The 23,904-nt window shown below is 43.9% G+C and overlaps 1 protein-coding gene across 1 annotated transcript; it reads left to right on the forward strand.

Annotated features, from left to right (window-relative positions):
• The first annotated feature begins 2,330 nt into the window (after window positions 1-2,330).
• On the forward strand, window positions 2,331-16,865 carry LOC125523335 (helicase and polymerase-containing protein TEBICHI). Its single transcript, XM_048688386.1, has 28 exons — window positions 2,331-2,483; window positions 2,563-2,876; window positions 3,021-3,180; window positions 3,248-3,310; window positions 3,408-4,307; window positions 5,281-5,345; window positions 5,562-5,667; window positions 5,759-5,959; window positions 6,532-6,732; window positions 7,347-7,508; window positions 7,598-7,834; window positions 8,391-8,603; window positions 8,732-9,082; window positions 9,154-9,306; window positions 9,569-9,760; window positions 10,103-10,321; window positions 10,419-10,533; window positions 10,941-11,914; window positions 12,080-12,277; window positions 12,378-12,637; window positions 13,619-13,808; window positions 13,892-14,005; window positions 14,099-14,451; window positions 15,142-15,250; window positions 15,315-15,455; window positions 15,551-15,647; window positions 15,733-15,886; window positions 16,071-16,865. Exons 1-27 carry the CDS (start codon window positions 2,448-2,450, stop codon window positions 15,801-15,803), a joined length of 6,195 nt encoding a protein of 2,064 aa, XP_048544343.1. The 5' UTR covers window positions 2,331-2,447; the 3' UTR covers window positions 15,804-15,886; window positions 16,071-16,865.
• The last annotated feature ends 7,039 nt before the right edge of the window (window positions 16,866-23,904 follow it).

Here is a 23,904-nt window from a genome sequence, read left to right on the forward strand (position 1 = left end):
CATCACCAAAAAGATTTTTAGAGCGTTGAATAGTGAGTATGACACCGTGTGCACATTGATCCAAATGATGTCAAACTAGAAAGATCTCAAACCAACGAAAGTCATTGGAAGGATTTTAGCTCATGACTCATGAGATGTGACCCAAAGACAAAGAAGAGCTCCGTAGCCAATATTTTTCTTTGCGGGGAAACTCCATAGCCAATCTAATAGTGGTGCTTACAAAGCTTCAAGCGATGTTCTCAATGCCTCAACGGAAAAACTTAAGGAAATATCCAATGACGAGATAAGCCTTATGGTCCATAACTTCAACAAGTTCTACAAGAACAAATACAAAGAGACAAGTTACTCCAAGTCAACACATGATGAGTCAAGATCTTCAAGCCGTGATCGCAATTACTATAATTGTGGAAGACCCGAATATTTCTCAACTAAGTGCACGTATCCTCCCAAGAGAAAAGATGACTGCCTCAAAGGGAGAGAAGGAGTAAGGATGATAGATATGAATGAAGACCATCCCGGAGAAGTAAGGAAATAGAGAAGAAGGACAAATACACCAAGAGATACTCAATCTAGACGAAGAACCCAAGATTATATTGAATATCCTGATCTGATTCCGACAACAACTCTGAGAGAAGTCACTCCAACTCCAACCATAGTCAAGATGAAGGTGTTGTCGGACTTGCTCTAGTTTCTTCCAAGTCCCGTGACATATTTGAGTCACCAAATGAAGGAATTGGTAGATTCTTGAGATGCTTCATGGCTAATGGCCCTAAGGAAACACATCCCGAATTCATTGATTTTAATAGTGATGAAGATGACTTTGCTTGATGAGGAAGAAAGTGATGTTAGCTATAATGAACTTGCTACTACACATGATAGTCAAGAAGAGTTGCTTGTTAATGATGAGGGATAATGAGCTTTTAACTAAATACCTAAACACTCTTAAGTTTGTCTCATGAAACTCACCACGAAGATCATAAGAAGTTACACTTCAGATGCTTAATTTGAAGCAAGAGCATGAGTTATTTAAAGCTATCAATGACGATCTTCGAAAGAAGAGTTCCTCTCATATTGACGATCTATGAAAGAAGAGGTTTTAACATGCGAATAGTACAAACTACAAAGTAATGTCATATCATTTTGTCTGGTGAAAGTGCTACAAATATTTTGATTACATGCATCAGTTAGGCAACTACAAGCAACAAAGAGCACTCGACCAGGCAGGGTGCAACACCTACAATACCTACAACACAACAACAACCAGCGAACAGACCAAACACCCGTTGATGACAATGACTACCTATCCACCTTCTCTGGCTACACCCCTTCGGCACCATGCAACGCTCGCCGTCGTCGCTGGTGTCGTCATCAACATCGAATGGCCGACAAATAACTTGCCTGCCTGCTCCGAGGTTGAGTGAGCCCAATGCCATTTGTCTGAGTAATGGGAGGACCTAGGGTGATGCGACTAAGGGGCCAAACGAAGCGCCAGAGACCGAGGAAGCATGACAAGGTGGCGACGTCGTTCCTCTCTCCACGCAAGCTCGGCGGCGAAGACATGGTTTGATCGAGCCAGCTTAAAGACAAAACGAGTGAGGGGTATTTTCATCCAAATAAAACCGACAAGTGTGCCCATACACCAAAAGAGGGAAGAAAACACAAATTGTGTCATTTTGTCCAATTATGACTCAAACATGCACTCCATCCATTTTATCCACTTTGCTTATTAGCTTTGTCTTTAACTCAAACATCTACAATACCATTTTATAAAAGTCAAAGAGATGTAACTGGGAAGATCATCTTTCTTTTTCCTCTCGCAAGCTGATCAGGGCAAAGCTTCGCAACCCCTCGATCTCTGCCGGTGAGCTGGTGAATTTGCCTCCCTCTGCCTGCCGCTCCGGCGACCGGTGGTCGGGAGGGGAATCCTGGTGCCTCGGCTTCGGCTAGTAGACATCTTACGTGTTTAGTCCTCGCAGGGGCGTCGCTTCATCTTCGAGTTTGTCTTTAGGACTCTGATCTTCCTTGAGATCGTTCGTTGGGACGGATTTTGACAAAACTTTGATGTAGATTCCTGCCTGCTCCTGGGAGCAACCATGTTAATGTCTCTCTTCGTTTGTATGCGAGGACGGGATTTGATGCGAGGTTCTTCAAATCAATTCAAGAGTTTAAGGAGGACGACCGCGGCTCCGGGACATTGCTCCTTAGGGGCACATCGCACGAAGCGTAATGTAACACTTCTACGTCCGGATGTCCTTCAAAAAAAGTCAAACAGATGTATGCTAGTGGATCCCATTGGCAGGGGAATGCGCTCCTCACCCCTGGGAGCAATACAGAAGAACAGAGCACCCTCCCACCTGAATCGCTCGCCCCTGCCGCAGCCCCAGTTTCAAACCAAAACCGCACCGCCGCCCCTGCCCTGCCCTGCCCTGCCGCCCCCCTCCCCCGCAATGGCGTCGGGCTCCTCCCGAGGTCACGTCGACCAGGTAAACCCCTAAACCTAGCTCTTCCCTACCGTCTCCTGCCTCCAACCCCTAAGCCCCTGCCGGATCCGCCCCTCCCCAGTTCTTCGCGGCCAAGAAGCGGAGGCCCTCGTCGCAGCATGGGAGCCCCGGGGCCGCCAAGGGCTCCCTGGCGGGGTACCTGGTCCGGTCCCCTCCCGCCGCCGCGGCGTCGGCGGCGGCGGCGTCGTCAGCGGCCCTCGCCGGCTCCCCCTCGGGCGCCCGGAGGAGCCTCGCGGCGTCCATGAACGCCGACATCGCCAATTCCGCCGCGGCGATGAATGTCGATGCGGGCGATTCCGCGGCGGCGGCACCGGACTACGGGGACGACCTGGAGATGAAGCGGTTCACCATGGAGTTCCTGTCCCATTACTGCAGGTGAGGGATTCGTGTCGTTTTGGTGCCAAGAACCACTCTTGTCCCCATTGCCGCAGCCCGCAGGATACCCATTCTTTGTTGTTTTGGTGCCAAGAACCATTACTGTCTTGCGCGAAATTCAGGCTGTTATCGTCCTTGTTGCAGTGATATCCCGTCTGTTATGATGTCTGATGCTGGCAAGGGCGAACCAGACAAGAATCAGAAGAGGAGTGCGGTCAACTCCTTCTTGGCTCCCTGCGACGACAGATCTGCCAAGAAGCAGTGCGTTTCTCGTTGTGATGCCGTCGAAGTTCCAAGGGTTAAGGTAAGACAGAATGATTATTCTCTGAAGGTGATGCAGGAGCTGTGACTGACGGTTCTATGCACTGCAGGAATTAGGGGATAACATGCCCTTGAAATGGGTTGGTAATCACGGTGCTTCAGAACCTCTTGAGGTATGGTGGATCCAAAGAACGATCAAATTTCGAAGCTGTTTGTGAAATTCTATGTTTTAGTAGCTTTTGGTGATATGCGAAGCTGTTCTTTTTGCAGGGGTTACACGAGGGGGCGAAGCTAAACGGTGAGGGATTTGCGGCCTTGCAAAGGTCCAGCTTTACCCCATATGCTGCGCAGAAAATGGCTGGGTTTTCTGCAGCACCCGGGGAGACCCCAAAATCTGCATCATCCCTGATTTCACCAGGGGAGGACTTCTGGAATGCCGCAATGGAATTTGCTGATGACGTCTCTGCTATGGCTGATAAGGGTCCTCGAAGGCGACACTGTGATGCTGCAGAGGACAAGTCGTCCTGTGCAGTTGCACTGGGTTCTAAGACTCTTCCTAGATCAGGAATTGAGGAATTTAACTGTGAAAATACAGTAGGTAGCAATCCCATGAAGCAGATAGACACGTTCTCAAATACAGCAGAATTAGCAGCGGCAAATAGACAGCATAAAAACAACTCTCCTTTGCCTGTGAAGCATTTGGATTTCTTTCATGAGGATGCAATTCAAGTTTCAGGCCTGGAAGGTAAAGAAAAATGTGACACTGTTCCCAGAAGTGCACAAGTGAACCAGGGTCGACCGATGGACAGTAACTTTCATAGAACAGAAAACCTCATGCATTCTGTAGATGACATTAAGACAATTACTTTGTCAGAGTCAAAAACTGCAGGGATGGGTCATTCAATTGATGTGGGCAGCAGAGGTTCTTGTATGATTAAGAGTGACCTCAATCAACTGACCCATGGTGAGACTAAACCGCTAGCTGCACATTTGAATCCTGGCAAGCCTAACAGAGATTCCAAGAGTAAGTTTGCTTCTCAAAGAGTGGAAACTTGCACTCCTACCAGCTCTGTTCCTCTAAAGGATCACTCCAAGCTCTCAAGCTGGCTCCCTCATGAGCTTTGTGCTATATACATGAAAAAAGGCATTCCACAGCTATATCCATGGCAGGTTAGCTTTGACTGTTTTTTTCTTCAATCAAATGTCACATACTCTTATGTACATAAAATTGCTGCCCCTATCAAGCATAAAATTGTGTGACTGTACTGTTAGTTCAACATAAAATTGCTGCCCCTATCAAGCATTATTATGTACATTGGCTAATCGTGTCCAGTACTCTGCTCTTAGTAAAATTGTGGGACTGTACTGTTAGTTCAATCATGTTAATAAAAACTGTCTTACAAACTTCTGTTGTAACTCTCAACTTATGCTCCTCTTATCATATGCAAAGTTGCAAACTACCTATTTCCTCCACATTCTGTGTACTAAGTGGTTCGTATGCCACAGGCTACTTCTCTACTATATGATCTATGCAAAGGATTCAGATGGAGAAGCTTTTACTACTTCTCCACAATTTATTTTACATCCGACGAACCTGACCCATTGCAGTGCACTACTTTCCTAAATACACACTTTTCCTTGTTTATTCTGAGCACAGTACGTATATGTCAGAATTTTGCATGTGTTTTTGTATTGGTGTGTTTGTGCACTCTAACGGCTATATATTTCATTGAGTTTTTTTTTTGAGTATTTGACCATTATGTTACGCCAAAACCAAGTGTTGCCCACTGATGGGGAACAAATTATTTTAAAAAACTATCTGTCTTGTGCTTGTCCAAAGATTCGATTTTTTCTTATGAAGTATCCTGTACCATCATAAGCAGTTAATGGGTTCCTTATATATTGGCTCTAGAACCTAAACGATAATACTATTTAATAGGAAATCTAAAGGGTAGCTCCAAAAAGAAATATCCAAAGTTGCAAACTATTACAATCCCTAAATTATGGTTAGGTTCAGTGTCACATGTGTTGATTTGCTCTTTCTGTGCCTGGTTGGGTAAATATACCCACAGTACTTTAACAACAATACTTTTTTGATTGCATTACTTATCTTTTATTCATTTATGTTCCATGTCTATTGCAGGTGGAGTGTTTACTTGTGGATGGTGTCTTGGAGAATCGCAATCTTGTATATTGCGCATCTACGAGGTACTAGGAGGTTTTTACATGTTTTTTTCTTCTGTTGATTAGTCTCAGTACCCAATGATTCAGCCTGATCTTGTTGCTTTTCTGTAGCTTTTTGATTCTATTATTCTAAAATATGTACTTCTCTATGATTCACTAATAGTATGAAGTGAGAACAGTGCATATTCCATGTAACTTCTTAAATCTACTGATGTTCCTTATGTTGTTCTTATGTTGCAGTGCTGGTAAAAGTTTTGTTGCTGAAGTGCTGATGTTGAGACGGATATTGTCCAGTCAAAAGATAGCAATTCTAGTCCTTCCATATGTTTCATTATGTGCTGAAAAGGTACATATTTGCATTGAGCTCAGCAATATTTGTACTCTTCAACTCGTGGTTTTTTGGGGCTCTGATTAATTGACTATTCAACTTCTTACAGGCTGAACATCTCGAGCAACTTCTTGCGCCACTGGGTAAGCATGTCCGTAGCTACTATGGGAATCAGGGGGGAGGGTCGCTTCCTAAAGATACATCAGTTGCTGTATGTACCATAGAGAAGGCGAATTCTTTGGTAAACAAGTTGTTGGAGGATGGCCGCCTTTCTGAACTTGGTATAATTGTAATAGATGAGCTTCATATGGTAAGTTCATCTAACCATTGTGCTTCTCAAGATCTTTTATCTTTTATCTTTTGACACCAGATCTCTTATCTTTTGGTTCACCTTTGTTCTTTGTGTTTACTCACATGACATAATCATGTCCAGTATTCCTGGGATTTTTGACTTGTACATTTGAACTCATGTATGATTGTATACTAAAAAGTTAGTATAATACACTAGCACCATTAAGAATAGGCATGCAATTGTATCTAAGTAATTCTGTGATTCAATGGCGAGGCAACGTATGGAAAACCCTTGAATTCACAATTACAAGCACATATGCGTAGCCCTATTTTTATGTCTCTGAAGAAGGGAATACACTCCGTTAAAGTATCCTACACTCCAACAATACAAATAGAACTGCCTTTAAAGCAGCCATTATAATATGAAGGATATCTTTATCTATGCATGAATGCATCCAGTCCCCTCTTGTCATCTGAACTTCTGAAGTAGTTATACCCTCCTTACTCCTGCTTCCTCATTGTTGAAGGACATGTAAAGTTTTTCCTGTTTACACATCCGAAAAGTTTCTCTAATATACAACTGTTTTATAGGTTGGTGATCAGCACAGAGGGTACCTTTTGGAGCTGATGCTCACAAAACTTCGGTATGCCGCTGGTGAAGGAAATTCAGAATCATCTAGTGGAGAAACTTCAGGTTCTAGCAGTGGGAAGGCGGGTGCCACCCATGGATTACAGATTATTGGTATGAGTGCTACTATGCCCAACGTTGCAGCTGTAGCTGACTGGCTTCAAGTAAGAACTCTATTGTCGCTTTCATCCATATCTACTTTTTTGTCAATGTTGTTGTCTACCTTAAACAGGCATGCTGTGCAACTATCCAGAGATGATTAACTATACGACTGGAGTTATATCACCATATTAATAGATGGAAATTTCTTGTATGATTTGTTTCTCTAAAAAGTGCTCGGTGCTAGGTAAACAGCAGCTAGTGCCTAAGCGGCGGCCTAACAGTCAGTGGATATGCAGTGCACGCTACAGCACAAATATAGTAAATCAGTGGAAATTCTGCAGAGTTGATGCATACATTATTTTTTATCAGCAGTCAACTAAAATCTCTTCAGCGCCTACTATGTGTTCAAGAAAAATGTTCAATCACCAAACTATGTGACTGTTGTTATGGAGCCTACAAGCTAGCCCATGTGATCAACTTTATTGTACTATTCGTTATGCAACCTAATTTGTTTCTAGCACCCGGAACCCAATTTATGAGGTTTGTACAGGACTACAAGGCCTGTTTTTTATTGGGCCATAGGAATGTTTGAATGTCTTTCATTGTCCTGTACGAAGCGATATTATACTTCACTGCAAACTTTTCGATAATTGATGGCTCTCTGACGCAACACCAGGCCGCACTTTATCAAACTGCCTTTCGACCCGTCCCGTTGGAGGAGTTTATCAAAGTTGGTAATCAAATATTTGATAAAGACATGAATATTGTACGCGTACTTCCAAAAATAGCTGATATTGGTGGTAAGGATCCAGATCATATTGTTGAGTTGTGCAATGAGGTAAATTCAATATAAACTCTCCAGCCATTCTCAGTTCCCTTCTCTAGTTCCTAAGATAAATGCATAATCCACTTATTTTGCCCCTTCAGGTTGTTCTGGAGGGTCATTCTGTTCTTTTGTTTTGCTCCAGCCGAAAAGGCTGTGAATCAACTGCAAAGCATATTGCAAAGTACTTGAAAGTAGCTAATGTTGGTTCAAAAGAAGGCTCAGAGTTCCGAGATGCTGCTTCTGCAGTTGAAGCCTTGAAGAGGTGTCCTGCTGGGTTAGATCCTGTATTGGAAGAAACCCTCCCATTTGGTGTTGCATACCACCATGCTGGTCTCACGGTAATATATTTTTACTCTACATTCTACCTTCATCATTTACAACAATATAATCTACGTCTGACTGTTTAATTTGACACCATTCATTTGCTGTTATCGCTGCTGTGGGCATTTGCAAGTTGCATTAAATATCTGAATGCCCATTTTTACTGCGGTTGAGTAGGTTGCTGTTTGAGTATGTTTATGGCTGTGAAAACATTGCTTTTATTCTTGTGGGGAAAAATGTTGCTCTTTTGGTTTCATGACAACTTCTCTCTTTCAGTTTTCACGTGCAAGTACATATTTTTTTTATGATCATGATGCGAATGCACCACCAGATGGAGTTTATGATCTGTGTCTCATTCTGTCTTTAGTTCCTGTTACAGCCTGCTATTTTTCAGGTTAATGAGACATTGTGGAAATGTTGCTCCTTTGAATTTCATGACACCTTTTCTCTTTCAGTTTTAGTGCAAGTACATGTTTTTGATGATCATGATGAGAATGCACCACCAGCTCACAAGTTCATAATACATGTCTCTGTTCTGCTTTTAATGACTTCTACAACCTACTCTTTTGTCAGGTTGAGGAGAGAGACATTGTGGAAACATGCTACCGTAAAGGCCTTGTCCGAGTTTTGACTGCCACATCAACTTTAGCTGCTGGAGTAAACTTGCCTGCCAGACGAGTTATATTCAGACAACCTAGGATAGGTCGTGATTTCATTGATGGGACTCGCTATAGACAGATGGCTGGCCGTGCTGGTCGAACTGGAATAGACACAAAAGGAGAGAGTGTAAGCTATACAACCTACATTGGCATTTTAAGTTTGTAGCTATTCATTTATGCACTGCGAAATAATTCTTATTTTTTGACCTGCGGCCAAATTACAAGGTTTCTTCTGATACATATGTTTGAATACAGATACTTGTATGTAGGCCTGAAGAGGTAAAGAGGATAACAGGTATTGTTAGAAGTGATTGTCCCCCCTTGCAGTCATGCCTCTCAGAAGACAAAAATGGAATGACTCATGCAATTATGGAAGTTGTTGCTGGTGGGATCGTGCAAACTGCAAGTGATATTCATCGATATGTGAGATGTACGCTGCTTAACTCCACCAAATCTTTTGACGATGTCGTAAAGTCTGCTCAAGACTCCCTTCGTTGGTTATGCCATAAAAGGTTTGTTGAGTGGAACAATGACACCAAGATATACTCCACCACTCCACTTGGGCGAGCATCTTTTGGCAGTTCTCTCAATCCTGAGGAATCACTGGTAGGTTACTTTCTCTTGTATGTTTTCTTTATTTTTCATTAGGCGTTACCAACCATTGTTTATCACTACAGGTTGTGCTTGATGATCTTTCAAGGGCAAGAGAAGGTTTTGTTCTGGCATCTGATTTGCATTTAGTCTACTTGGTAACCCCAATAAATGTAGAAGTTGAACCTGACTGGGAATTATACTACGAGAGGTTCATGCAACTGTCTTCTCTTGAGCAGGTACACATCTTCTGTTGCATCTGCAAAACTTGTTTCTGACATTTAACTTGATCGTGTGTACTATTTTCAAATTATACTTGTTTTCATTGGACACCAAGATAGTGTTTGCAAGTCTATTTTCAAATAGCAACCTCGTCGTGATAACGACAATTGGTGCAAACTATGTCAAAATCAAACATTTGTACACTAGCAATTCATTTTCACATAGTGCACATCTATTTTATTTTTTGAATTGTTGATTTTTTGGTAATCTTGAATGCAGTCAGTTGGCAACCGGGTTGGAGTAACAGAACCTTTCTTGATGCACATGGCTCATGGGGCAGCAATGCCTATTCGTGGAAGGCCCAAGAAAAACACTAGTGGAGGTTCTGGTGCAAACACTCTTATTAATGACCAGTCGCTTAGAGTATCTAAGCGCTTTTATGTGGCGCTGATGATATCAAGGCTGGCTCAGGTATAATTCAACTTCTAGTTGATTATTTACCAGATAACTTACTATTCCTGACATTGATCTATTGTATTCCCTCTCTTTCTCGTCTATAAGGCACACACGTATTTCTAGATCATCAATCTGACCGACGAATTATGAGTTATATAATATACTTTGCGTACTATATAGTACATACTTTGTTGGTTAAGCTGATGATCTTGGAATACGAGCGTGCCTTATAAACTGAAAGGGAGGGAGTGCTGGCCAAGTGATATAGCTTTAATGTTTTGGTGTCTTTTTGCATTTACATATATAGTGTGATCAATATATGAAGTTTTAATGCATTTAATTTTTTCAATCTTCCAGGAGATTCCTGTCACAGATGTTTGTGAATCATTTAAAGTTGCTAGAGGTACGATTCAAGCCTTGCAGGAAAATGCTGGCAGGTTTGCTTCAATGGTTTCTGCCTTTTGTCAGAGACTTGGTTGGCAGGATTTAGAAGGTCTTGTTGCCAAGTTCCAAAACCGTGTCTCGTTTGGAGTTAGGGCAGAGATCGCAGAACTTACAACAATTCCATTCGTCAAGGTTTGTCATGTCACTATTAGATGACTTATCCAAGTACTGCCACTTGCGACTTGCATATTCTTACCTTATTGAGTCATTGTATGTATCATGGATGCAGGGCTCACGTGCAAGGGCTCTTTATAACTCTGGTTTGCGTACCCCTGTTACCATTGCTGAAGCATCTATTCCTGAAATTGCAAAAGCTCTTTTCGAAAATTCTTGGTCTGGTCAAGGTCGGTGCTCCATCTATACTTGAGCTTTTGCCTTCTAATATGTTTGATGTACCTTTTCATGTAACTTACTGGGTCTTATGTAAGCAGCAGTAGTGTATTACTGGTAAGTGGTGGTGTTGGTGGTAATAGCAGCAATAGCAGTAGTATTAAATCAGCAGCGGCAGTAGTAGTGGAACTCACAAATTACTATGGAACAAAGGACCTTTTGTCTTCTGGAGAAGGCCCGCACAAGTGCACATAGTTCAAATGTGCTGTTAAGTATTCCATATTAGCATTTACTTGCTCCATCTGCTTTTGTTTTCCATCAGTAGTTACGTAGTTGCTTTTTGGTCAGTCTTTTATATCCATCATTTGGTTATTTTTTTGTGCATTTGCCTTCTCTTATGTCATTTTATTCAATTGATTAGATGATTCTGGGTTACGGCGAATGCAATTTGGTATAGCCAAGAAAATAAAAAATGGAGCTCGCAGAATTGTTCTTGAGGAGGCAGAAGCAGCCAGAGTAGCAGCATTCTCAGCTTTCAAATCACTTGGGGTAGAAGTTCCTCAGTTTACCACACCTCTGCTCCCAGCTAGTGAGGACTCTCCACCTCGAGATGTTATGGTATTTCCTGGTGCAGGTCATGCTAAGTGCCATGAGTCAGTTTTAGGGGCACATGTTGGCGATGAAAGAAACATCTGCTCTGATTATGTTCCTCAAAGGGCTTCTACAGAGATTGTAGGGGAGGATATGCACCCTGTTTCTACCATTCATATTAAAGAGAGCCAAGGAATAGCGAATAGTGTCGACATTGCTAGTATGCAAGAAGCATCACCTTTATCAACGCTGCCCAGCAGAAATGTGCCTGACAAAGGTCCTGTCAATGCACATAACTTCCCTGGAGGGTTCGATGGTTTCCTTGATCAGTGGTCTTCTGTTGATGAATTTTCTTTTGATCTTCATTTTGTTAAGAGATCAAGTAAACTATCTTTGACCATTTTTGAAATTCTTGGGTTAGCTGTTTGCTGGGAAAATTCACCCGTCTACTACTGCAATTTCCCGAAAGACCTAACCCCAACTGGTAGCAATGATTCTGTTGAACTGTGGGAAGGATTTAGGAGAAGATGGAGTAGAATAGTTGGCATTATGCAGCAAAAGATTGTAAAGAAAACGACATGGAATTTGAAGATTCAGATTCAGGCACTTAAATCTCCCTGTGTTTCTTGTCAACGGCTTGCTAGGCTTCACCTCGACCCTAAAACATTGAACAATATTGAAGTCCTAGACAGCACATATGTGTTACTACCACCAATCTCTGTCTATAATGGGCTGGACATATGCTTGGTGGCATGGATTCTCTGGCCAGACGAGGAAAGCAAAACAGTGCCAAACCTCGAGAAGGTACAATATTTTATTTTGTGACCCACAGTTCCTTTTATAATACATTTTTCCAAAAAAAACTGATTTCTTTCAACTTCTCCAACAGCCAACCATTTCTAATTTTAATTTCGAGCTATTTCAAATGTTTTTCTGTCATCTAAATTCTGATTTATTTCTGATAAATAGTTAGTGAAGAGACGGCTACCAAGTGAGGCTGCAGCAGCAGCAAATCGGGATGGCAGATGGAGGAATCAGATGCACAAAGCAGCTCACAATGGTTGCTGTAGGCGTGCTGCGCAGACAAGGGCGCTGGGTTCTGTTTTGCTGAAGTTGCTTGTTTCTCAAAATCTCAGTGATTTGATTGAAACAGTTGAGGGTCCATTGGTATATTCTGCACCTTTGCCTAATGCAAATTGTTACGGAATGCTTTAATACCTCATTAAAAAAATAAATGCTTTAGTACTAATGATATACTTATGGATAGGTAAATGTGCTTGCTGATATGGAATTATGGGGAATTGGTGCTGACATGGATGCATGTCTCCGTGCGAGGCATATTATAATAACAAGGCTGAAGGAGCTAGACAAAGAAGCATACAAATTAGCGGGCAAGAGTTTCTCACTAAATGCAAATGCTGACATCGCTGACATTCTTTTTACTCACTTAAAACTGCCAGTCCCAAAAGGGTGCGAGAAAGGGAAGTTGCATCCTAGCACTGACAAGCAGTGTCTAGACCATCTAAGGTAATGTTTATTATTTCCTCATTGTTTGGGAGGTGAACATTTTTCATGCTTAGCACTCCCTCTGTAAAGAACTATAAGAGCGTTTAGATCACTACTTTAGAGGGAGTAACTGTTATTCTGTTGATTCTTTTGTCAGTCTGAAGCAAATTTCTAAATCTGTTCAGTCTAAGACATTAGTCCCAACCTCAGAGGATTTTACATGATTTACACTATTAATTCAAATTACATACGAGTTGCCAATTGCTAGGGAGCATGCCAGTCTCTCTCTCACACAGGTCATGATAAACCATCGCTGTCATCTCACCAAGCTTCACTTCCCCTATTGCCGCTGCGTTCATTTGAGTTCCATCTAGGCCTGCGTCAGGCACCTTCTAAGTGAACCTCTTAGAAATCGGCACCAGTTGGTCAACAGCGATATCTTTATGCTCAGCACTACATCTTCCAAAAAACAGTTCAACCGATTGAGCTGTCACTGTCAGACTGGTGCGCTCATGAGGTGCAAGAAACACATGCCACACAATAAAAATGGAGAAAACTAGAATAATTGAGCTTCTTTCCACAAAGACACTCTATGAGATGCCATGTAATATCAGGGCATCAGCAGAGCTCAAGAACTTGAAGATGCTTATGCTCAGACAAGCCACTCTGAGCACAAACGCCTGTAAGCTTGTCAGGGAGAATCTTCTTTATTTTCTATCACATCTATTTGATTTTTTAGCACTTTGTCCTTTGTGTCTTTCTTCAACATTCAGCTACTCAACTGTTGACAACAAAGTCGTGGCGAATGTGGACTAGAATAGCTCTAGCTGAACTTGTCAATTACTACCTCTGTATCAAAATATATGGCGATTTGAACTGCAAAAATGCCATATATTTTCATACGGAGGAGTAGATCAGTATTTTTGTTAAGTAGTTGATCAGTAATTTGTGAGGGCCTTATTTAGTTTTTTTAAATAGTGTATTTTCTTCTTTTTTCTTCAGGGATCTACACCCAATCGTCTCAGTAATTAAGGAACATAGAACATTGGCCAAACTGTTGAATGGCACATTGGGGTCCATTTGTTCACGGGCTAAGTTGTGCATCCAATCCCAAAGGTACATCATACATGGAAATTGGCTTCAGACATCAACTGCTACTGGCCGTCTATCAATGGAAGAGCCAAATCTCCAGGTTATTCACCTTTTATCCTTATGTTTCATTTGGTTTGATATTCATATATAGTTACCAATAACTGTCTGAATTATTATTTGCAGAGTGTTGAGCACATGGTGGATTTCACAACAAGAAAGAATGATAAAGATTTCACAAGCATGTCAATGGTTGATCATCATGAAATCAATGCCCGTGAATTTTTTGTTCCCACTCAAGTATTGCTCGTTTCAACCATTGTTTGCCTTTTGAATATTCCTAAAACTGCTATAATGATAATTTCATGGCCTCCTCCCTCTTTCTTTTAATAGGAAAACTGGTTGTTGGTAACTGCTGATTACTCCCAGATAGAGCTGCGTTTTATGGCGCATTTTTCTAAAGATCCTGTATTGATCGAGCTTCTAAGTAAACCAGATGTTGATGTGTTTACTATGATTGCCTCAAGATGGAGTGGCAAAGAAGAGTCTTTGGTCTCTTCTAAGGACCGAGATAACACAAAGAGATTTATTTATGGCATCCTTTATGGAATGGGCGCCAACTCCCTTGCAGAACAACTTCAATGCAGCCCAGCAGAAGCTGCACAGAAAATTCAGAGTTTCAAGAGATTCTTTCCAGGCGTTTCTTCGTGGCTACAACAAGCCGTGGCATCATGTCGCCAAAAAGGGTGAGTTTTCTTTTCAGTAGCCATTTCTCCTCGTAATTTCTAATATGTGTTGTCTTCCTTGATGCTGGTTCGGAATTGTTCATTAGGTCTATAAAAACAATATTAGTCTAAACATTTCTATTAATCATTCACCTGTATCTCTTGATTGTTTCTCCAACATTAGCATACTTTCCATTATAACTTTGGTTGATATTTTAAATGTAAACTTCAAAGGTTCCTTGAAGTCATCTGATATTGCATGTTGTTATGCTAACCCCTTTCCATACATATATTAAATCACATTATTGTCTATCTTATATTGGGAATACCATTTCTTATCTCAAAGATAGGGTAGTCTGACACTACAATAATTTAGTTCTATCCGGGATTCAAGAAAGTGCTTCTTTGCCTGGTTTGCTCTTTCAAAACTACTTCGTGATTTAAAGCTTGAAATAGACACTAGAGGCATTTTTGAACATTTTGAAGGACCCATTTGTTTAGGAGAAAACCAGCAGCAATCCAGCGGTACTGGCTGCTGGTTTTCTGACCCCTGGTTCTATCCAACATCAATGACAAATGAGCCTTTTCAACATATATCCGCATTCACATGCGTCACCCTATTATGGAATATGTATTCTCCACTCCACTTTTTTTTAGTACCACCACATCAAAGCTTACTCAAGGTAACTTCAAAATTATAATATCTTACAGATATATTGAGACCTTGATGGGACGGAGACGTTTTCTTTCAAAAATTACCGCTGGAAACAGCAGAGAGAAAGCTCAAGCACAGAGACAAGCAGTTAATTCTATTTGCCAGGTTAGCAAACGTTTGTCCTGCTTTTGTTGCTAGTTTCATTGTATTAATGTATTATTATATGCAGGGTTCTGCTGCTGATATTATCAAGGTGGCTATGCTTAAGGTTCATTCTGTAATTACCAATGGGAGTAACACAGTTGATTCCATGGATGGGCTTATGCAAAACTTTTCACAAATCAGAGGGCGGTGTCACCTTCTTTTGCAGGTATTTTACAACTTGGTCATCACCCATTTTTCTCGCTTTCTGTTTATTTATTTTTTAAATATAGATAGCTTAGAGTTATGTTTTGCGTTTTGTAGGTGCATGATGAACTTGTGCTTGAAGTTGACCCGTCTATGGTAGCAGAGGCTGTAAATCTGCTACAGATAAGCATGGAAACTGCAGCTCCACTTTTGGGTATCATTTTTATGCTGAACTGAATGGTATCGGTTGATTTTCATTTCAAAGCTGAAAACTGAATTGCTGTTTGTTTCTTGCCCAGTACCTTTACGTGCTAAAGTAAAGGTTGGAAAAACTTGGGGTTCTCTTCAGCCTTTCCAGCCAGAGCCTTGATGGTGAATGCCACCTCGCAATACCCAGGAAATCACATTTTTCATCTTTTGTCAAGACAATAGCCATGGCCATCATAAAGCTGGGTTAGTTCTGACTTCTCTGAAGCAACATTTAATCTACCGTTAATGCCACAACATGCTTCTCTGATACCACGTTTAATCTACCACATAAATCACATGCCTTACTGCGTACGTTTTCTATTTGGTTTGATGAAATTAATTTGCCTTTGGTCTCTTTTGGGTGTCTCTGGAACTTGGATTGAATCAGGTCATGATGCTTTCTGGTCTCTATCAGATGGGCCCGCGGTTGCTTTGTGTCTTTTGATATGGTATCAAATAATGACCTGTGATGCGCTGTAGCATATGAAGGCGATTATTCCATCATCAATCAACTCAGAGATTCCAACTGGCAAGAGGTCATTTTTTCGAGAGCATTACCTGGCAAGAGGACACGATGAGTGTGCATGCAGTTCCTCCAATTTCTGTGAGGATATCACCGAGCAAGCTTGTACATATGTTATGAAATGCATTGCCTGAAGCTTAGGGCATCTTGTTTGCTGGGAAATCTGGAGAGCGGAATCTACACATTTTCGACACGGATCCCCATCTCGGGCCATCTCCATCATCACAGACGAGGCCACCCACAGGAACCAACCTGGTGGCTCCATTCTCTTTGATCCTGGTTGAGTGCGTTTGCACCAGTGTTTGTACAGCAAAGGTTGTTCCTCATGGTGTAGGCATCCAGTGTCTACCTTTTGTCTTCCCCTTCCTTTTCTCTTTTGTTCGGTTTGCTGTTGTGCTTGGCCATCCTGGCCAAGATCAATGGAATCTTAGCAGCTCTCCTGCTGACATAAAAAAGAATGTAGTGATGGAAAAAGGGATATACACACGTACATGCGACTGAACTGATGGAAGGGCAGAGCAATGTTTTTGATGCTTGCATATTGCCCCCCCTGTAGAAAATCCATGTGTGCATAATTGTAATTGCAATGATGTTACTTGTGTTCTTCAGGGGTGTATAAGGTTTGAGCCCAGCTCATATGGTGGACCTGGGTTTTGGTCATTTTAACTTGTCGAAATATCTGGTTCATCTTGTGGGTTGTTCAACATAAGGTATGTGCAATATTGCTGGTTTGCTTGCAATATTTTTTTACCGTGTTGTCTACTTACGATAGCGAGCAGCATTTTTGGTCTGAGTTGGTTTATGTTAGGGTGTGTTTGGTTGAAGGGAGATGCTAGGGTGGATAAGGGTATCCCCCATCCATCTGGCTAAGGATAGCCATTTTTTTTTGTTTGGTTGGTGGGTGGTGTTAGCCCATGTTTTATTGGTTCGCTGGAGAATCATGTTTGGGATTTTTCCCTGTTGCCTAATCCCTTTCAGCTGCTGCAGGAAAAATAAAAGGACACACACAGCACACCGCACACAGCATGTACACCGCGCACACCTCCGCGTACACAGCGTACAACATCGGCCGCTCGTGTACAGTGTACGGCCGCCTGCGTACAGCTTACACCACGACATAGGCTGCCTATGCACGCAGCTCACTCACGTTCACACAGTGGCGGATCTAGAAATAAAATGAAGAGTGTGCATACTTTAAAAAAACTGAAGTCTATTTTAATTAGCTTGCGCGAGCCTTAAAAATCAGTTAATTTTTACATGGCGAAAAAATGTTTTCCAATAATCTGGCTGTGCCATGGCACACCCCTGGATACGCCACTACGCTCACACCACACACAATTGTACATGGACGCATGTGTAGCTCACCTACACCACATACACGGAGTTACGGACGCCCATGCACTACTTTTGGAGAGGTCAGCGTGACAAACGTTTCGTTCGCGCGCCGGTGGATGAGCATGTCCGCGACATTTTTGCTTGTGTGCGGAGCCGGATTTTGGAGATATATTCCAAGCATATGGCTATCCCTATCGTATCTCATCCCAACTCGTCATAAACTAAACGGTCGCTATCCAATAGAAAATGGCTATCCAGTGAACCAAACGCACTCAGTGACAAGGACAATATGACTCCTAAGACCGGTTAATTTAGCGTAATTTTATCAATGTGTTCACTTGCCATTGCCCAACATCATTCTTTTCTAGTTGGAGCATCAGCCACGGGACAAAGCAGTACTGCCTGCGATCCAAATTAATTGACGCAACCTCTATATAAGTAGTATAATTGTCCCCTTGACAAAGCAGTTCATTTCCTTTGATTAATCGCAACAGGAGCCACAGAATCAGCTAAAAACAAAACAAAATCGTAACCAGCCAGCCATCAGCAGAGCATCCCATCCCATGGTTTCATAATGCGAGAACCAGCTCATCACACAACGAACACATGGCATGCAATCAGCACAGACGGGGACCAAAAGGCAACAATACAACTGCTAGCAGCTGGCCAGCCGCTCCATCTGTCTCTCCCAACGGCTGATAATTTAACCCTAACCAAACAATAGCCAGCGAAGCGGCCAACCAGACCAGGCAAGCATTGGCCGGCCGTCCAGAAGGATTACAGCTACATACCTTTGTTTCCAAGCCAAAGTCTCAAGTCTCTACATCTAACAAAGAAAATGTCTGAAGTCTCTAACTCCAAGTACTAGTACTATATATAGCCCCCCAAATGATCTCTCCTCCTTCATCCAAGATCACAAGCCTGACAACTTCTCTAGCTCTGTCCTAGCACCAGAGTCATCTTTGCTAGTTCATTGCTGCAGCATCCGTCGAGGAAGCAAATGGCGGTTACTCTGAAGCTCAGGATCCTCGCCGTGGCGGCGGCCGCCGCCGTCATGGTTGGCACGGTCTCCGCGGCCGATGGACCAGCTCCAGCACCGGCCTCTGGCGCGTCGGCTGCTGCCCCGGCTGTCGCCATGGCGTCTCTGACCGCGCTCGTCTTCGGCTACTTCTTCTGAGGCCATGTCCTTGTTCTCGCAGTTATTTGGGATTTTTATTTGGTTCGTCTCGTGTTCATACATGATGAGTACATATTGTAAATTTACATGTTCTTTTCTATTTCTATAATAGAAAAATTGTTGGGTACACACATTTGTTTATTTGATAAAGGATGCTTTTTATAATGTAAGATGAAAGGGATACAAACACAATATGTTTACCCTTAAAAAACAAACACAATACGTACACAAACCATCCTTTTCCTGTTCTCTCTTCTCTCTCTCACACCCCCACTACTGCTCACACCCGCCTCTGCATTATTAGTATACACAATCAATACCTATACACAAACAAATGGTCACATCAGCAAATATATAGCAAAGTTATATACGATAGAAGCTATGTGTAAACAAAAGAGAATAAGAAAATAAAAGAAAAGGAGCAACGATGAACCACGCCGAGTAGCTGCTAATCCAACGAAGATGATGGAAATGCACACAATCGAGATATGGACAGAATAACCACACCAACTGAAAGCCATCCACAACCCAAGCAAGCAGCCCAGCCGTCAAGAGCTATCTACGTCATCTACGTAGCCAAGAACATTCGTCGACACAACTGTGGCGTAGTTCATAGATCAATTGGGAGAGAGGACGGTACCGCCATGATTCCGCACTAGAAGCTGTTGGAGTATAATGTCTGGTCCTCTCTCATACTTGAGACTTTTAGATGAGTTGGTTGAAGCATGAATTCAATATAATATCCGAGCCAAGAGGTCTTGAGTTCAAGACTCTGCCAACGCATTATATTAAAAGAAAAGATTCCGCAGCCTACATCGATCCCACGTCTAAGAACTAAATAAGGCTAGACGTGAGGGGGAGTGTTGAAATATATTGCCTCCGCTTACAACCAAGAGTTTCAGGGTTCAAAACCCAGTGAACGCAATAAATAATTACCCCGCTTCCGATGCCCACGTCATAAACTCCAAAGGAGCATAGACGTGAGGGGGAGTGTTGGAGTATAATGTCCGGCCCTCTCCCACTGTTTGGGCTTTTATATGAGTTGGCCGGAGCATGCATTCAATAGAGACTCTCTGGCATAAATAAATCTAGACATCTAGTTCTAACCGATCGGTTCTTTGTTTTACTTTGTTGTATATGTTGGATTTATTCTTCCAATTCGCTCAATGTTAGTTCTTTGCTCCAGAGAGAGTAAATTGCAGAAAACCACCAGTGCGATTTAGCAAAGAACCTATGGGCCAGGCTGGGTCTATTTGAGCATATTGATTTCGCTGTTCAAATAGACAGATCGGGCTCGGCGATCCTGGAATTTCTATTGCTGGAGTCTGACCAACTCTGCTAATGATGCCAAGCTTGAAGAAAAAGAAGGTGATCGCGACCGGATGCTGGTACCTCTGGTGGCTGCGTCGACGACACTCATCATGATTCTGTTCCTCCTATTTTCAGGTGGCACATGTCTATTCTTGCCATAGTGAAAAACTATACAAATTCTGTGATGCAGAAAGGGACATTGATGGAGCAATAGGTGGAAGAGGGCGGAGCCAAGGTTCACAAAACTTAATGTTGATGCTTCATTCCATGCGGATGAGGGGGCAGGCTCTGTTGCAGGTGTGTTACGAGATGATAGAGGGAATTTCATTGCGGGGTTCTGTAAATTTATATCATTGGCAGCAGATATTGTGACTATTGAAGCAATGGCATTGCGAGATGGATTATTTCTGGCGAACTCCTTGAGTTTCAACAGAGTAGAAGCGGAGTCGGACTCTTTGAACGTCATTAATAGCTGTCGAGGACAAGATCAATGGTGGGAGCAGCTGCAGCGATCTTCGCCGAGTGCATAGACTTGTCAACATCAATAGGAAAGGTCATCTTCTCTCATTATTTTCGTGAAGCAAATTCAGTTGCTCATGAGCTAGCAAAGTTTAGTTTTTGTAATAAATGTGATGACAGTCGGACTAACGAACCTCCCGAGTTCTTAGTTAGCCAATTGGTGAACGATGTAACTATTGTTTGAGTTTAATAAAGCTAGCCATGATAGCCTCCCCCCGTTCAAAACCCAGTGAACGCAATAAATAATTGCCCCGCTTCCGATGCCCACGTCATATACTCCAAAGGAGCATAGACGTGAGAGGGAGTGTTGGAGTATAATGTCCGGCCCTCTCTCATTGTTTGGGTTTTTATATGAGTTGGCCGGAGCATGAATTCAATAGAGACTCTCAGGCATAAATAAATCTAGACATCTAGTTCTAACCGATCGATTCTTTGTTTTACTTTGTTGGATATGTTGGATTTATTCTTCCAATTCGCTCAATGTGAGTTCTTTGCTCCAGAGAGAGTAAATTACAGAAAACCACCACTTTGCAGGCTAGGTTAACAGAAAACATTATGCTACATTTTTTATACAGAAAACACCACATCTTGTGTAATTTTCGTGCAAAAATCACTAATCGGCGGATCTGGCTCTGTTGAGTGAGTTTATAACAGGTGAGTCTCTTTTATTTGCCTACGTGGCGTAACCAGCCGTCCCGACCGCTGTTAGAGCGGTAGACGGCGCTGTTCGAGTCAAATCCATTTTCCGTGGTCGCCGGCCTAAGCCGGGTGGGATGGATGTCGCGTGGTCGTCGACTTGAGCCCGCCGCCTCGCCCGTGCTCTTGAATGGGCTCTGGGAGACGACCGCCAGTGCCCGCGTGCAGTCGCGAAGAACGAGGCCAGCGACAGCCGGCTCTGCACCATCTCCAGCATGTCGTCTGGGAGCACCCTCGGGGATGACATCGATCCCTCCGCCACTACATCATCCTTAGGGCATCTCCAGCCGCGCCCCCAACAGGCCCCCCAGGCCATTTTTTCGGCACCGGCGCCGAAAAAACGGCCCAGTCGCGCCCACAGGGCGCCGAAAATCGCCGGTTCGGACCTTTTTTCCGCCCGGCGGTCACAGGCCGAACCCGGCGCGTTGGGGAGCAGTTGGGGGCTCCGGCGCTAGGGAAAAGCACGCCTGGCCCACACCGACAGGGGAAAAGTCAAGGTTTTCTTCCCCCGACTCGCCTCACACCCCCCGCGCCCTCGGCCACCACTAGCTATATCCCGGCAACGGCCGCCGGCCTACTCCGCTAGATAGCCATTCCCCGCCGGAAAATAGCAGCGCTTCGCCGCGGCAGCCCCTCCCACAGCAGCTGGGCGTTTCCGGCCGCCGTTTCCGGCCGCGGAGGCGCGGAGCGGCGGGTACACGCCCACCGAGCCCAAGGTGTTCAGCGTTTTGCCTGACTCGGCGATGGATTCGGATGACGAGGAAGAGCTCGCCGTGCTGCTGGAGGAGGAAGCCGCAGCCGACGTCCAGGAAGAATAGCATCTCATGGTGCTCGTCGCCCTCGCCCAACTGCTGGCGAGCAATGAAAAGCCGCGGCGAGGTGGCTCGGCGCTGGGGCAGGTGAAAGCAAAGAACCGGCATCGTCTCGAAGGCTACTGCATGCTCTACTCCGACTACTTCGCCGATGCTCCACTTCATAGCGAGAAAACATTTCGGCGTCGTTATCGGATGAGCCGAAGCTCTTTCTCAGGATTGTGAATTCCATCCGGGAGTTCGACAACTACTTCAAGTGCAAGATGGATTGCACTGGTGTTCTTGGATTCACCTCCATCCAGAAGTGCACGACAGCGATGAGGATGCTTGCATATGGAGCTCCTAGTGATTCACTCGACGACTATGGGCGCATGGCCGAGTCCACCAGCATAGAGTGTTTCTACGAGTTCTGTCGGGCAGTGGTGGCAGTGTTTGGGCCACAATACTTGAGAACACCAAATGCGAAAGACACTGCTCGGATCCTAGCCCAGAATGCAACAAGAGGATTTCCTGGGATGCTTGGAAGCATCGACTGCATGCATTGGAAATGGAAGAATTGCCCATTTGGTTGGCAGGGGATGTACAAAGGCGCCAAAGGCGGTTGCAGTGTGGTGCTTGAGGCGGTAGCCACACAGGACCTCTGGATTTGGCACTCCTTCTTTGGTATGCCAAGAACTCGCAATGACATCAACGTGCTGCAGTGCTCTCCTGTTTTTGCCAAGCTCGTTGAGGGCCATTCTCCTCCGGTGAACTTCGAGATCAATGGGCACCAATACAACAAGGGGTACTACCTAGCAGATGGCATCTATCCGAGATGGTCGACATTTGTGAAGACGATCTCAAACCCTGCGGCAGGAGGCAAGAACGCCTGGTTTGCGAAAGTTCAGGAGGCTTGCAGGAAGGATGTCGAGCGGGCATTTGCTGTGCTCCAATCTCGATTGCTGTTGTTCGGTACCCCGCTCAGACCTGGTCCAAAGATCAAATGTGGGAGATTATGACTTGCTGTGTCATCTTGCACAACATGATCATCGAGAGCGAGCAAGATGACCCAGTGTTTGACACTGAACCATACTACAGGCAGGGTCCTCTAACCGAAGTTGATCACCATCTACCGACAACTTGGACTGCCTATCTCAGTATGCGACAGGAGATCCGAGACCCACAGGTGCATCATCAACTGCAGAAAGATCTGATTGAGCACCTATGAAGGCTCAAGGGGGACGCCGTGTGATGAAATACGAGTTTTTATTTGTTGAACTATATAATTAGTATTGAACTATTTGTTGTTGTACTATTTTGTTGAAGTATTTGATTTTTCTGTGATGAAATATGTGATAAGAAATAATTGTGTTGATAATTGAACGTCGAGACACGGCGAAACCACGCCGAATGTGGGCCTACTCTCGCCCATATGGGCCCTTTATTCGCCGAAATTGAGCTACAAAGTGGGCCAATTTCGGCGCCTGGGGGCGACGACTGGGCGCAAAACCGCCCCCAGCGCCGATTGTATCGCCGGCTCGCCTCCAGGGACAATTTTTATGCGTCCTGGAGGGGCCAACTGCTGAAGATGTCCTTAACCTCCAGCGCCTGACTGAGGTGCATGACGGCGGCCGTGGTGTGCTTCTTCCGCCGGCCCGCACCAAAGGGATGAGGATGGGTCCCCCAGGTCTGGCGCCGGGCAGTGCGGGGAGACCGAGGCCACTCGGATCTGACGCCATCCTCCACTTCACCGCACTCAGTGAGGCCGCGTCCCCGTCTACAAGCGCGCTCTCGAAGCAGTGGTGCGGGCTATCGTGCACCTCGAGTGCCATGAACCTGCATGCGTTCCCGAGCCTAGGTTTGAGTTCAT

This window comes from Triticum urartu, chromosome 1 (assembly GCF_003073215.2).
Source record: "Triticum urartu cultivar G1812 chromosome 1, Tu2.1, whole genome shotgun sequence".
Lineage (NCBI taxonomy): Eukaryota > Viridiplantae > Streptophyta > Magnoliopsida > Poales > Poaceae > Triticum > Triticum urartu.